We start from the raw sequence: 13,558 nt of genomic DNA, 5'->3' as shown, positions 1-13,558 counted from the left end.
GTGATGAAAAGTGATGAGTCATCACTTTTCACTCTTTTGTGGGGGCCGTTTTAGCCCAATGAATGTATTTTATGCAAAACAGATGTTTGCAATGGATTTGGAATCATGAAAAACCCCTAGTTTGACCCCTCATATGCTACTTAAAGCAGTTTTTTTTTTTTTGCTTTTTTCCCCTGTAATGTAAAGTTAATGGGACACCAACTCTAGTGGCTGATAACACCAATTTAGCTGTGTCTCAGAAAGGGTTATCATACCAAAATATAATCTACAGATATAGAGCTTTTCAAAAATGCATGATAACCTTTGCCACCTTTCCGATACCGACATCTCGTATGGCCCATGGACTAAAAGGCTTCACATGAACACCAACCCCATATTGGAGAAGTTTGACATTAACTGCACTGAAGATATACTGTATGCCTGAGTATTGTTTCTGTTTTATAAAAAACAGTAAGACTCCCTAATCGGGAGATAAGCGACCGTCACGTTGCATACACAAACTTTAGAAGTCAATCTTAGCCAATCAGGAGGGAATATGGGAAATGGGAAAGATCCATGTTGATGACATAACTTTAGAGATACTGTGTAGCGCTTTGCGTGAATTTAGGGCAAAATCTTTGGGAGCAGTGCCCAAAAATGTGTTTTGCAAAAATCGGGCTGATGGTGGCGCTAGAGGAGGGCCATGTGAGAAATCAGTTTGGCATCAATAGGACCAACGGTAGCGGAGATAAGAGTAGGGCAAAAGTGTGACGTGACAGACAGACAGCGCCGATGGAGCCTTTCAACTTGCGACCTAACGGTCGCAATTACTGTCACTATCTGTACAGGGTTTTGGTAGGCTATATGAATATCCTATATCACCAGTAAGACTCCCTAATCGGGAGATAAGCGACCGTAGGTCACTTATCTCCACAAATAGGGCAAAAATGTGTTTTGCCAAAATCTTCCTGATCCATGTTGATGACATGAGTGTAGACATACTGTGTAGTGATTTTCGTGATTTTAGGGCAAAATCTGTAGGAGCAGTGTCCAAAAATGTGTTTTTAAAAATCGGCCTGGAGGTGGCGCTATATGGGAGAGATTCATGTTGATGGGATGACATACTGTGTACCGATTTGCGTGATTTTAGGGCAAAAATTGTAGGAGCAGTGTCCAAAAATGTGTTTTGCAAGAATCGGCCTCATGGTGGCGCTAGAAGAGGGCCATGTGAGAAATGAGGGGTGGGGTCTCCGCGCCGGCAAGGCGGACGAATAGGTACCGGCCCCGGCTGTCCCGGTCGCTCCTAGCCGGAGTTACGGCATTTTATGTGAGCTGCAGTGTAGGGGGTCCTCCACTGGGGGCGCCACCACTTTTGCATCCGTTCTGGAGCACCAGGAGTGGGTGGTCCCCGGGAATTCCCCGTGAGCAGCCCCGTTGGGGTGGTCATTTGGTCAGTTTAGCACATTTGGTAATTTTTTACATCTGGGGGTCCCCCAGGGACCTGGGGGTCCCTGGAGCTCCGGGGGTCCTTGGAGGTTGTAGTTTGGCAGGTAAGGAACGTGTGTGCAAAATTTGGCATGGATCGGGGCAACGGTTGCGGAGATATGAGCAGGGCAAGAGTGTGACGTGTGAGGTGTGACAGACAGACTGTCTCAGACTGACTGACTGACGGACTTACACTTTGTGCAGGGTTTGATAGTAAATGCGACCTACGGTCGCAATTACATACCTACATGTCTGACATTTCTAAGAAAGCAATTAACCACAATGCAGAAAAGAGAAAGTTAGATACAGTAGATGTAGGCTATAGTGGCATTTCTGAATATGTACCCAAAGGTACAAACTGATCTATGGAGATGTAACCTCGCGTCACCAGGCTTTCTCGCGGGAAAGCCTGATGCTCGTTTAATAAACATATCTTTTGATCCAGTCTAGCGGCGTCGCTTTGTTTTGGTTCCCCAGCCCCTGTTTGTTTCCCCAATCCCTATTTAAATGCTAGAGAAGTGTGGTCTTTCCAGTCGCTGCGAGTTGGACTAAAAGATGGATATACCAAACAAACCTTTCAAAAAATAAGCAAAAATACGCTGCATCAAGGTTTTTTTTGGGTAGGTACTAAAACGATGTCCTTCAGCACGGGAAATTGTTTTGGGTTAAAACTGATTCCGGTTTGTTATTTCCTGCCAAACTGTAGTCTGTTTTGACAAAATGACGTAGGACGCCATACGCTCCAGACCAGATCAAAAGCCCGAAATTGAAAGCAATCCCAGGTTAATTGAGGTTAAAAAGTTATTAAAAAAATGTTTTGCCATGATTTGGGTAATGCTTCAGTTTTAACTCCTCTAAACCATTGTTGTTGTTTAACACAAATCTTCTCTTCTCGCGGCCGAATACATATCAATTTGTGTAGTTAAATGTGCAATGATTTTTTGTCTGTGTATTTTCAGTCTCACATTGTCAGCTGCAGAGCTTCTCTGTCAAACTTGCGAATGGGAACAGACCATATACCTCCCATCCCATCACATTTAATAAATATTGAAAAAAGTAATAATAATACCCTGATGTGAATGCACATACTGTATACACAACACAAGTGTATATTTTAGCTAATGCCCTGGCTTAGATACTCCAACATTGTTGTGGTTGTTGTGAAACAATCTTTACAAATAGGGGTGTTTCAAAAGATCAATAGTTCCATTTAGCAATGGAGACAGACATGCAAGAAAGAAATGCTTTGGTGAGACCACAAGTGGGCGGTGTAAAAAAGTGAAATCCAGTATCGAGCTGTTGGATGTGTCTGCATGAATATGAATTTACATATACAGTTTTTGGAAGAAATTGAAATTGGGATGTATAACAGTAATACCCAGTGATCATTATTTATGAGGACATATGCCTGTGGCACACCATCTTTAAGCCCTAGGCATGATTGGACCAGACAATGAGTTTACTCAAAAAGCTGATGCAAGCATATACATACACCCCAGGCAATGCCAATTGTATGATTAAGACAGCTTGCACGTGAACGAACATAGGCTCAGACCTGTGTGCAAATGGAATCAATAGGATAAATTTGGTTCCATTTGAAAACTCTGAAACGGTACATTTGGTTCCTAACTCTGTCATTAAGCCGGGGACCCCTGGCTGGAACCCCCTCAGACACCCCGCGTTGATATCCATGCTTTATGGTACAAACTTAGATCCATATTGTATGCCGTGGAATATCATGCAGATTGATGCATGCTATAATCTGCTATAAAATAGCAGATCTACAAGCTCACAGCGTGGCACCGAGTGCTGTGCTGCGAGCTTGTAGAAAATCATGAAAATCTGAAGTATTTTTTACCCGATTCTATAAATGTCTTCTAAATCCTTCTAAGGTTTTTTGAAAAACCTATGTTTCCATGTCAGAGGTGCTCAAACTTTTTCATGTGAAGGACCCCCAAAATGATATGGATTTGGCCACGGACCCCCCATTTCCAAAAATTTGAGTTACAAATGTTCACTTAAAAAAAAAAGATTTGCACACATTTTCACGAACTTTCAAAAATAGCAGATCTATAAGCTCGCAGCGCGGCACTCGGTGCCGCGCTGTGAGCTTGTAGATCTTCTATTTTTTCTATAGTCCAAGTATAAAATAATTAAGGCCCCCTCCACCTTGGGCCCTAGTAACTCAGTCCCACTTTCCCCCCCCCCTTGTGACGCCCCTCAATGGAAGTCATAAACGGTACTTGGTAATGCATTGAATTAATCAATAATTGAACTGACTTTGACCTATATGTATGAAACAGCATAGCTCCCTGGACTGCAAGTAGTAATTGTTTGTTGTGCTGGCAGAGACAGCATCCCTGGATGGAGCTTCAGTATACAGGCCAGTTTGGCCCTTCTCCGCTTTCAAGTCGAACAACATCATATCCTTTGGTTTGAGTTTCAAATACATTTTTTGACTTGACAGGGACTCAAATGTTATGCTAACTTCATGGAACACAACCGACATGGTTGTGATAAAACATTTGAATTATGTGGACTTGGGAATCCGCATGAGAACGTTGTGGGCTCCAATGCAGATCTCAGACTCCATGTGGCCAGCCTGTGACATCAGTTATCTAAGGCGTCTATGACATAACCATATTCCACTATAAAATTAAAGTTGAATATTTCAAAAAGTATAAAACATAATGTGAAGCTGGTTAGTAGTGGTTCTTTCGTGGCCTACTGGCGGTGTGCATAGGAAATCCACAGATTGAAAAGAGAAAGATAAGCTTTGGACAAACACGCAGACAGATTCACAGACCGACAGACCAACACCACACAGACAGAGCCTCTTATAACACAGCTAGCCTCCTACAGAGTTTGTAGAAGCGCCTATAGAGTCAGCATCAGCGAGCGCACCTCAGTGTGGGTGACATGAATATGCTTCAGTTTATGTCACAGACTCACAGTGAGTGTAACAGGAGGGAGGCAAGCAGAGAGAAAGCAACACTGCTGCCATCAAACCGAAGGGCAGATCCCCAAACCTAATAAAGAGGATCGGCATATGGGAGGAGAAGAGGTATTTCCTGTTACTGTAGGCTCTGCCTTGAGGTCATGAAGCCGAGAGCGATGTCTGGTTCGCCTCATCGCTACTCCGAATCTGAGCATTATGATTAATGAAACACACGCACAAATTGTGTAATTCACTCAAGAAGTGCAACACGTTATCGAAAAACCAGTGAAACAAAGCCATTGTTCGTCGGTGATTTGTTTACTTCTTTCCGAGTACTGAAGTGTGTTTTGGGCAGTGGTGTAAAGTAACCAAGGACATTTACTCAGGTACTGTACCTCAAGTACAGTTTTGAGGTACTTTTACTTTACTGGATTATTTCCAATTCTCTGTACTTTAACTTCTACTTCACTACATCTCTCAGAGGCAAATATTGTACTTTTACTCCACTATGTCTATGAATTATGTAACTTTTTCGATTTTGATTATTATTACAATATATTACCCATTTCAGCCCTGTAGTCCTAGACATTTCAGCCACTTGATCTGCTATTTTCTAAAGATTTTTATACATTTGAAAACTTGTGAAACAGGACTTTCTGTATAATGGGAAATTAAAGTATACTTTTTACTTTCCGTACTTTAAGTACATTTTGATACCAATACTTTTGTACTTTTACTCAAGTAGGCCTACATTTAGAATTACCGATTTTTACTTGTAAACAAGAGTATTTCTACATTGCAGTATTGATATTTTTACTTAAGTAAAACATTTTAGTACTTTTCCCACCACAGGTGGGTGCACATGTGCAGATGGGGGATCATGGAGGGACACAGATAATGCACCCCAGTCTTGAGAAAAAAAATATTTGCAAATCTGGAGGAACACGGGGGTAGCAGATGTGGCTTGTTGAACCAGGCTTGTCTCCAATAGGCTAGGTTTATTTCCATTTCTTTCTGGGTTTTTTTTTAGATTTATTTTTTGGCTTTTATGCCTTTATTGATAGGGATAGACAGTATAGGCTGACAGGAAATGGGGGAGAGAGATGGGGAGTGAACATGCAGCATGCAGAGGACACCGGGATCGGGACTCGAACCTGCGGCACGCTGTCTGGCTACACTCAGCCTAGGTGCCTGGACCGCTGCACCAGAGTTCATTTATTTAAAACTGCAACGGATCCATTTATATATGCAGCAAGTTGAATTAACACAGAGGATTTAGCTGTATATATGATTTAATTACAGAATCCAAAAGCATTCTAACATGCTCTCCCAAGTCACTTAACTCAGCCAGCTGGCAGACATCATTTCCCTCACCTTTGCCCATTTTGCACTGCACTAATCTGATCCTAGGTCAGAATAATCAGCATGTCATGCTTTTTGCAGTATACATTTTTTTCTGGGTTTTTCTAGGGTTTTATGTGTAATGATAAATGGACGCGGAACACGAACTGACCCAGACCAGTAAGGCCAAAAATATAACAGGGATGCAAACCTATTGTCAGGTGGTTTCGGTTTGGGTAGACCCGTGAAGATCTTTATGGATAGAAAGTTATTAGGTGTACAGTTTGTGAATGAAGCATCAATGTTGTGCCATACTAACCTTAGATTAGCAATGAGGTGTTACAAGATCAGATAAGCCTAACCACTTAGCATTTGGAGGTGAATCAGTGATGGTATACCAAAATGCAATCTTAAGGATGTCGACAGTAGCTAATTGTAATATGATTCTGGCTGCTAAAGGTGCAGAGAGACCTGGTTAGCTCATTCAACACCTATACTGTTATTATGATCTTAAAACTCTGATGCATCATACTTAACTATAATCATTATAGTTTTAGCACATGAACCACATTATTATCACAGACGAATATTAAATCACAAGGATTGAATGTAATACCAGAAAAGTATTTATTACAAAACCATGCGAAGTCACCCATTTAAAATGTCCTGCGATGACCCAAAGAAAACAAAACAAAATAACACCCGAGCCGGGGCTTTGAAACGCAGTTTTATGGTACCATTATCGTTGGCGCGGTCGTTGGAGCTCATTTGAAACCCTCGAGGGAAGCATTGTCCGTACTCAAGTTCCTTTGAAAAACGGAAAGCTGTTGCAACCACTTTTCCAACTCCTCTATCCAAGATGGGCAGTGCGTGGGAGAACCCAGAGCTGAACCTCTGTCTGTGTTGCGCACATGATGCACAAATGGACTCTCTGGCGTCAAGACCTGAGCACCTCGAGTCTGAAACAACTTGTGTAGGAGCATTTGAAGCACACTATATCCAGAAAACCGTAGCACTGATTTTAGTCAGGAACACTCACGTCAAAGTAGATTTAACCATCTATTGCAACAAATGGAATACAGTTAAACTTGGCGTTAAAGGGCTCCGCTTTTGGAGATGTTCCCTGAATTTTGTCCAAGCAGCTTGCAAGGCAAAATCAAGAAACGTTACAGTAAGCAAAACCCCCAGGGATACAATAGCAGGACAAAGCAAATACATTGACATATTAGCTTATATCAGCAGACATAAATCAAAAGTATTTGAGCCTGATAAGGCTCTGATAAGGTTGAGGCTGGGGTGGGGGAGGCAGCTAAGCAGCAGCGGATACGAAGCAGACAGCAAGACAAGCAGAGCTACAGTATAGTGAATGAAAGCCATATTTAGAGAAGCCTCCCTTACAGAGCGTGAGCTCTGATTGGCATATGACAAAGAGACATAATGACTAGCAGAGCTGTGAATGAGTAATAGTAATAGGAATAGGAGCCGACTGAGGCGGGCGAGACTCTTGTGTCGCTATGCTTCATAAACGTCCTCTAACTATAAATGTCCATATCTTTACAGTTCTGAGATAGCATCCATATACTCAATCAGATTACGGAACTTCCAACCAGCTCTTAAAGTCTCTCTGTTTTCATCCTCTCTCATGCTCTCAGTCTGTCTCTCTCTCCTTCTAGAGACCCACCCCCTGTAAGACCCCGCTAGGTTGGCTATAACACATTGACACCTGCTTCTCTAATAAACAACATACGGGACCTGAGTTGTTCAAGGACTACTGAAAATGGAGAACATTTCAATACCTTACCAAACTACCGGTATACATTTATCAATAGTAATGCAACAACAGCAATAATTGAACAAGCGCAGCGGCATATTCTGAGATACATAAGCAAAATGTAGCAGGGTACTACCGTACATACATTACTCATTCACACACACACACACACACACACACACACACACACACACACACACACACACACACACACACACACACACACACACACACACACACACACACACACACACACACACACCTGCAGCATAGAACACAAAAGAGGCTGGTCCCTTCGACCAGTGGAAATCTGAATCAGAAACGCTATTGTCACATCACAGGTTATACAGTACATGAGATAAAGGTGCAACAGATCAAAGTCATGTTCCACCACATAGTCCACAGATGGCGATAACTTTCACAGGTACAATCCACATGGTGGATCCACAAGGACAAGTAAAGGCCAAAAGAAAGTCTCCATAAATTCTTCCATACTCAGATTTTGGTGGGATTTGTGCAAAGACACAGTGACAGTGGTGTAACTCAAGTGACTTGATAGCTGACTTGACAGTGATTAAGATGTAGTGCTAAAATGACCTTGCAAATATGCTGTCATAACTGGGATAAACGCAGCCTGTCAGCATATTCGGTTGCTTAACGTGTTGTAAGCCAACAACCCCAATTCATCACAGCGCTATACTTAGTTGTTCTGGCCTTTTTGGAAAGAGGAGGCGCTTGATACATTATAATTGGGTTAACGTTTTTTAGTTGCTAATAGCCGACGCCAAGTAAGTGTCACCAGGATGTATCCTCGAGACACATCGAGAAAATGTACTGTATCCGCATATTGCTGGAGAAAATTCAGAAATGCAGTCAGCTGTATCAGAGAGCGGCAGGGGGTTTTCAGCACTCTCGCTTGTCTGGGAAACTTGGCCTGCAGTCAGACCTAACTGTACAGTATATCTCATCTTCCCTTGCTCCCAGTCACTCCCTGTTCACTCCCTTTTACAGTGATGGCATGATCCTGCCAATCCAAATAACCTCGCCTATATTCACACAGTAGCACTTTCTATAGTCTTAGCCTGGATGCACAATGATGCACATCACAATGATTTACTCATTGTAATGTGAAAGATGGGCAGGTGGGTCTAAGTCAGGGGTTTTCAAAGTGGGTGACGGGGCACCCTGGGGTGCCGTGACGGCAGTCCAGGGGCGCCGCGAGATAATTTGATAATATTTGGAATTTATTTGGACACAAAATATTTAGATCATTTTAAACTTGAAGTACAAAGTTATTTTCAGTCAGTTCTAACCAAAATGGCTTTTATCTCAACGTTTACCTCGCAACATAATCACTATATCGTCATTGTCGGGCAGAAACCTTGTATCTCCATGTTTCAAATGTCTTTTGGTAAAGCAAAGCCCTGCTTCATCATACAAGAGTGTTGCACTAAACTAGTGATGCTCAAAACGCATAGTTTACCATAGCCTGGCATGGCCAGACAAATATTAGGCCTGTGACGATTCACTTACCTCCCGATTTGATTCGATTTTCGATTCATAGGGTGACGATTCGATTCTATCACGATTATTGCGTTTTCCTGCGATTTCTGATTCTTCCCCAAAAATTACAGCTTTTTTATATTGAAACATTTTAAAACAATTCTAAACAATATAAAACATTAAAAGTTGAATTATATACTTCAAATCAATGCAGCCAAATAAAGTCAGTCAATCTTTCTGACATTTATTTCAGCCAAAGTGCCAGTGGTACAACATTACAACATGTTCCTGGTCAAGATGCCAGAAAACACAGAACACAACAGTCATATATATATTTTTTAATAATCGCTGTGCTGCAGGCCTACAGCACTGTGCTAGCTTTAGCCATAACATGACATCCTCATGACCTAAAACTGTTCCTTTAGGACCTGTACTTACTCTGACTGAAAGTGGTTATTTCATCTTCAGGTTAATTTCGCCTTTTTTTATTTTTTTTTATAAATAAATAAAAACGGGAAAATCGATTCTGAACTTTGAAAATCGATTAATTGAATCGCCGACATTAACATCACGATAATATAGTAAATCGATTTTTTTTGCACAGGCCTAACAAATATCACTGCGTAGATATTAATCTGGAGATAAACCCGCCCCACATTTGCATTCTGGGCCCTGATTGGTCCCTCTCTACTTCGGAGGGAGTGAAATCCAATCACAACTGAACGGTGCCAGACCAAATCTGCAGAGAATTTTTTTTTTGCAATGGCAGATTTGTCTGGTTTCCAGGCTACGATTGCCACACAAATCTAAAAACATTTATTTTGTGCATTATGATTACTCATGTTGATTTTCTTCCACATTTGTCCAATACACAAAATAAGATGCTTACTTTAAGTCTCAAATCTCCACCCTCTGTCCATCCCCATAATTTAATATCCATGTTTGGCAATGCCATGGCAGTTTACTCCAAATAAACACCACAGAAAGGCAGAACTGTGCGCAAAGCTAGGCTAAGCCACATGCTTATGATGGTGATTGGGGACACAGCTAGCAGCTCCTTATTCATCGAGTCTCAAGTCTCACAACAGAGGATTCCGGGTCATTTCAAAAGTGCTGTTTTTCAAACTCAAGTCTCAAGTCTGCAGCGCTGCCCTTTGAGCACCTGCACAGTACTTTCGCTGGGGAAAGTAAACAGACCCGCACCGCAACGTAACTTCCGTTAAATGCAGCTCTTCCGCTAGAAATCTTGGAACCAACGGGAGGGCATATTGTGGCCAGGGCGAGGGGGACTTGGAGCTTCAGTGCCCAGGGGCCCTCAGAGGTGTTAATCCGGTCCTGGTTTCTGTGTGTAGAGTCTGAAACAGAATCTCAGCTGCTGCTTCTTTCTCCCTGGCAGGCTGGCATTTATGAAGATGACCTGTATGACGGGGGCTGGTGTGCCGGGAGAGACGACCCACTTCAGTGGTTTGAGGTGGATGGCAGGAGGCTCACCAAGTTCACCGGGGTCATTACACAAGGCAGGAGCTCGCTGTGGTCGTGAGTACAACTACAAACCACTCCTACAGACATGCTCTGCCGGTGCTAGTGCAGTACAGTTTACTGATACTCCAAGCCCACAGGCACCCGCTAACATTTGACCTTCGAAAAGGATTTCTGTAATAAAACAAAACTTTTTCCACAGCAAGTAGAATAGCCTGTGCCAGGCCTTTGGCCCTTTTATTACTTTTAGTTACCACTCTCTGGGATTAAGGATACCTATATATCTGCTGTCAGGCAGAAACCAGCTAACTCCAAAATGTTTATGGAAATGAAAAAATAATAATAATGAAAAAAGAATAATATAGGTTTTGTCCAATCATTGACAAGAACAGCTGAATGGACCTCCAAGCTCACCATGAACACACATTTGGAGATACTGCATTGAGATAGAACGGTAGGTTCCGTACGGAACCATTGTTTACTTAGATATGGAAGGATGACCTCCCACTTGGGTAATGACGCCCCCTGGCGATCATTCAGAGAAACTACTTCAGCTCCCGTACTAACGTAGGTAGGAAGGGCCTGTCACTCAAACCGGAGTGACCCGCCTCCAGGCTATATAAGCCCCCGGAGGCGGAAGTAACATCCTCTTAATACCACTCTCTGCCACATTCAGTGAAACAGAGGGGCATTACGTGGGAGGTCATCCTTCCATATCTAAGTAAACAATGGTTCCGTACGGAACCTACCGTTTACTGTCAATATTCCAGGATGACCTCCCACTTGGGATTCTTAAACTCCCCTCTAAGCCACAACCTACTCTCATACCCCCACACACCCCTCATACGGGTGAGCACAGCCCAAACGGGCGTGACCCATCACCCAGAAGGTCCCAGGCCCACCGGACCTGGGTGTGAAGGCATGAGAAAATAAGGAGAGACCCTGACAGACCGAAGTCCGCTTCATTCAACTAAATGAAAAGGACAAGTCCGCCTTATAAGTAAGACACACTATATAAGGAAAACACAGGGTCCCCCCCAAAATACCCCAGGTGGCTACATGCCCACCTGTGGGAGGGGAAGATCCGACTCCTCTATGACGTAGAGGAGGCAACTGCACCCAGAACCGAATGCGCTAGCGAAGAGGATTCGATATCCAGGTGATAGTAGGCTGCAAAGGTAGAAGGCGAAGACCAATTCGCCGAAACACAAATCTCCTGAACGGAGACTCCCTTTGCCAGTGCCCACGAAGTAGCCACACCTCTAGTGCTATGGGCTTTAAGTGCCGCCGGCACTTCCACACCCGCACTAGAGTAAGCCAGCCTAATAGCATCCACAATCCACCTCGAAAGAGTGGGTCTAGACACCGGCTTTCTGACAAGAACATTGCCCATTTCCACGAAGAGCTGAGAAGAAGCTCTAGAAACAGCAGTCCTGTCACAGTAGGCCTTCAATGCCCTGACAGGACAAAGGCAATTCAGCCGTTCATCCTCCACCGAGACAAACGGAGGAGGATGAAAAGCCAGAAGAACAACAGGCTCCTTAGGAACCACCATGTTCTTAGGAACAAACTTAAGATGAGGCTTGAGCAACACCTTGAGATCATTGTTCATAAACTGCATGCACTCCGCAGACACCGAGAGAGCTTGCAGGTCACCAACTCTTTTAGCCGTGGCCAAAGCCAGCAAAAGAGCCGTCTTGAAACTCAAAAGTTTCAAAGGCATCCCTACAAGCGGCTCAAAGGGAGCCCGACATAGGCCCCCTAGAACCACCTGCAGATCCCAAACTGGGAACAAAGACCTAGTCACCGGCCTCAAACGTTCAACTCCTTGCATGAACTTGATGACCTCCGGGACTTTAGAAGGTGCCTTGCCCGCCACCCCCAGGTGACAGGCATTAATAGCCGCCAAATACCCCCTAAGGGTAGAAAATGCAAGACCACTTCTCAAGCGGTCCTGCATAAATTCCAGAAATTTCCTGGGCTGACGCCACATGGGCCACCACCGGTGGAACACGCGACTCACACCAGTCCTCAAAGGCATTCCACCTTCCATCATAAGACGCCCTCGTAGAAGGCGCCTTAGCACTCTGAATGGTAGCAACCACTTCAGAAGAAAAACCAGCCGCCAGCAGGTTTAACCTTTCACGTGCCAAACCCACAGGTCTAGGACCTGCAGGTCTTGGTGGAAGATCTCCCCCCTGGCCTGACTCAACAGATCCCTGCACTGAGGCAGCTGCCAACCCGGTTCGCAAAGGAGAGGGGCGATCGCCGACCTCCACGAGCCCTTGTAGGGAGCCACCAGGAGCATCTCCAGACCGAACCTCCTGACTCTCTCCAGAGTGAGGGGGGAAACGCGTACAGTAGACCTCTCGGCCACGTGTGCGCTAAGGCGTCCAACCCCAAGGGAGGACTGCCCTTCACCGCGAAGAACAACGGACACTTCGTATTCTCCGCTGACGCAAACAGGTCCGCCACTGGCTGACCGAACTTGCGAAAAATCTGGCTCGCCACCCTGGGGTGGAGAGACCAATCCTCGTAGCGAGAACCTCCCCTGGACAGGAGATCTGCTCCGCTGTTGAGGAGACCTGGGACGTGTAAGGCCCTGATCGACTTGAGGCGCGACAAGCACCAAACCGTCAATTCTCGAGCCAGACGGTCCAGTGGCAACGACGACAGGCCCCCCTGTTGTTGACATAAAACATGGCCGTCGTATTGTCTGTCCTGACCAGGACGTGACAATGCAAAATCCAAGGCTCGAAATGCTTGAGCGCCAGGAGTATAGCCATCAACTCCAAATAGTTGATGTGACGACCCCTCATCTCCAGAGGCCAAAGCCCCTGCGCTGTGCGCCCCTCGAAAGTGGCTCCCCATCCACTGAGACTGGCGTCTGTCGTGATCGACTTGCGGGAAACCACCTCGCCAATCGAGACTCCGCTGGTGAGGAACCCCTCCACCAGCCACGGAGACAGGGCGATCGCGCAGGAAGGGGAAACCGTAACCTTCTTGTACTTCAAGGAGGGCGGGATCCCGAGGGATAACATCCATCTTTGAAAAGGTCTCAT

At 44.4% G+C, this 13,558-nt stretch overlaps 1 protein-coding gene across 1 annotated transcript in view; it reads left to right on the top strand.

Moving 5' to 3' along the window:
• Positions 1-13,558, top strand: part of cpxm2 (carboxypeptidase X (M14 family), member 2) — a gene marked incomplete at both ends in the record, with an annotated part of 70,941 nt that overhangs the window by 14,959 nt on the left and 42,424 nt on the right. The window contains one exon of the mRNA XM_080747297.1: positions 10,414-10,553. Within this exon, the coding sequence (XP_080603423.1) occupies positions 10,414-10,553 (140 nt within the window). The remainder of the gene's footprint in view (positions 1-10,413; positions 10,554-13,558) is intronic.

The sequence above is a fragment of the Nannobrachium achirus genome (assembly GCF_963921795.1).
Source record: "Nannobrachium achirus genome assembly, chromosome: 18".
Classification (NCBI taxonomy): Eukaryota; Metazoa; Chordata; class Actinopteri; order Myctophiformes; family Myctophidae; genus Nannobrachium; species Nannobrachium achirus.
Note: the sequence above shows the minus strand (reverse complement) of the source record. Positions and strands in the feature narration are given on the sequence as shown.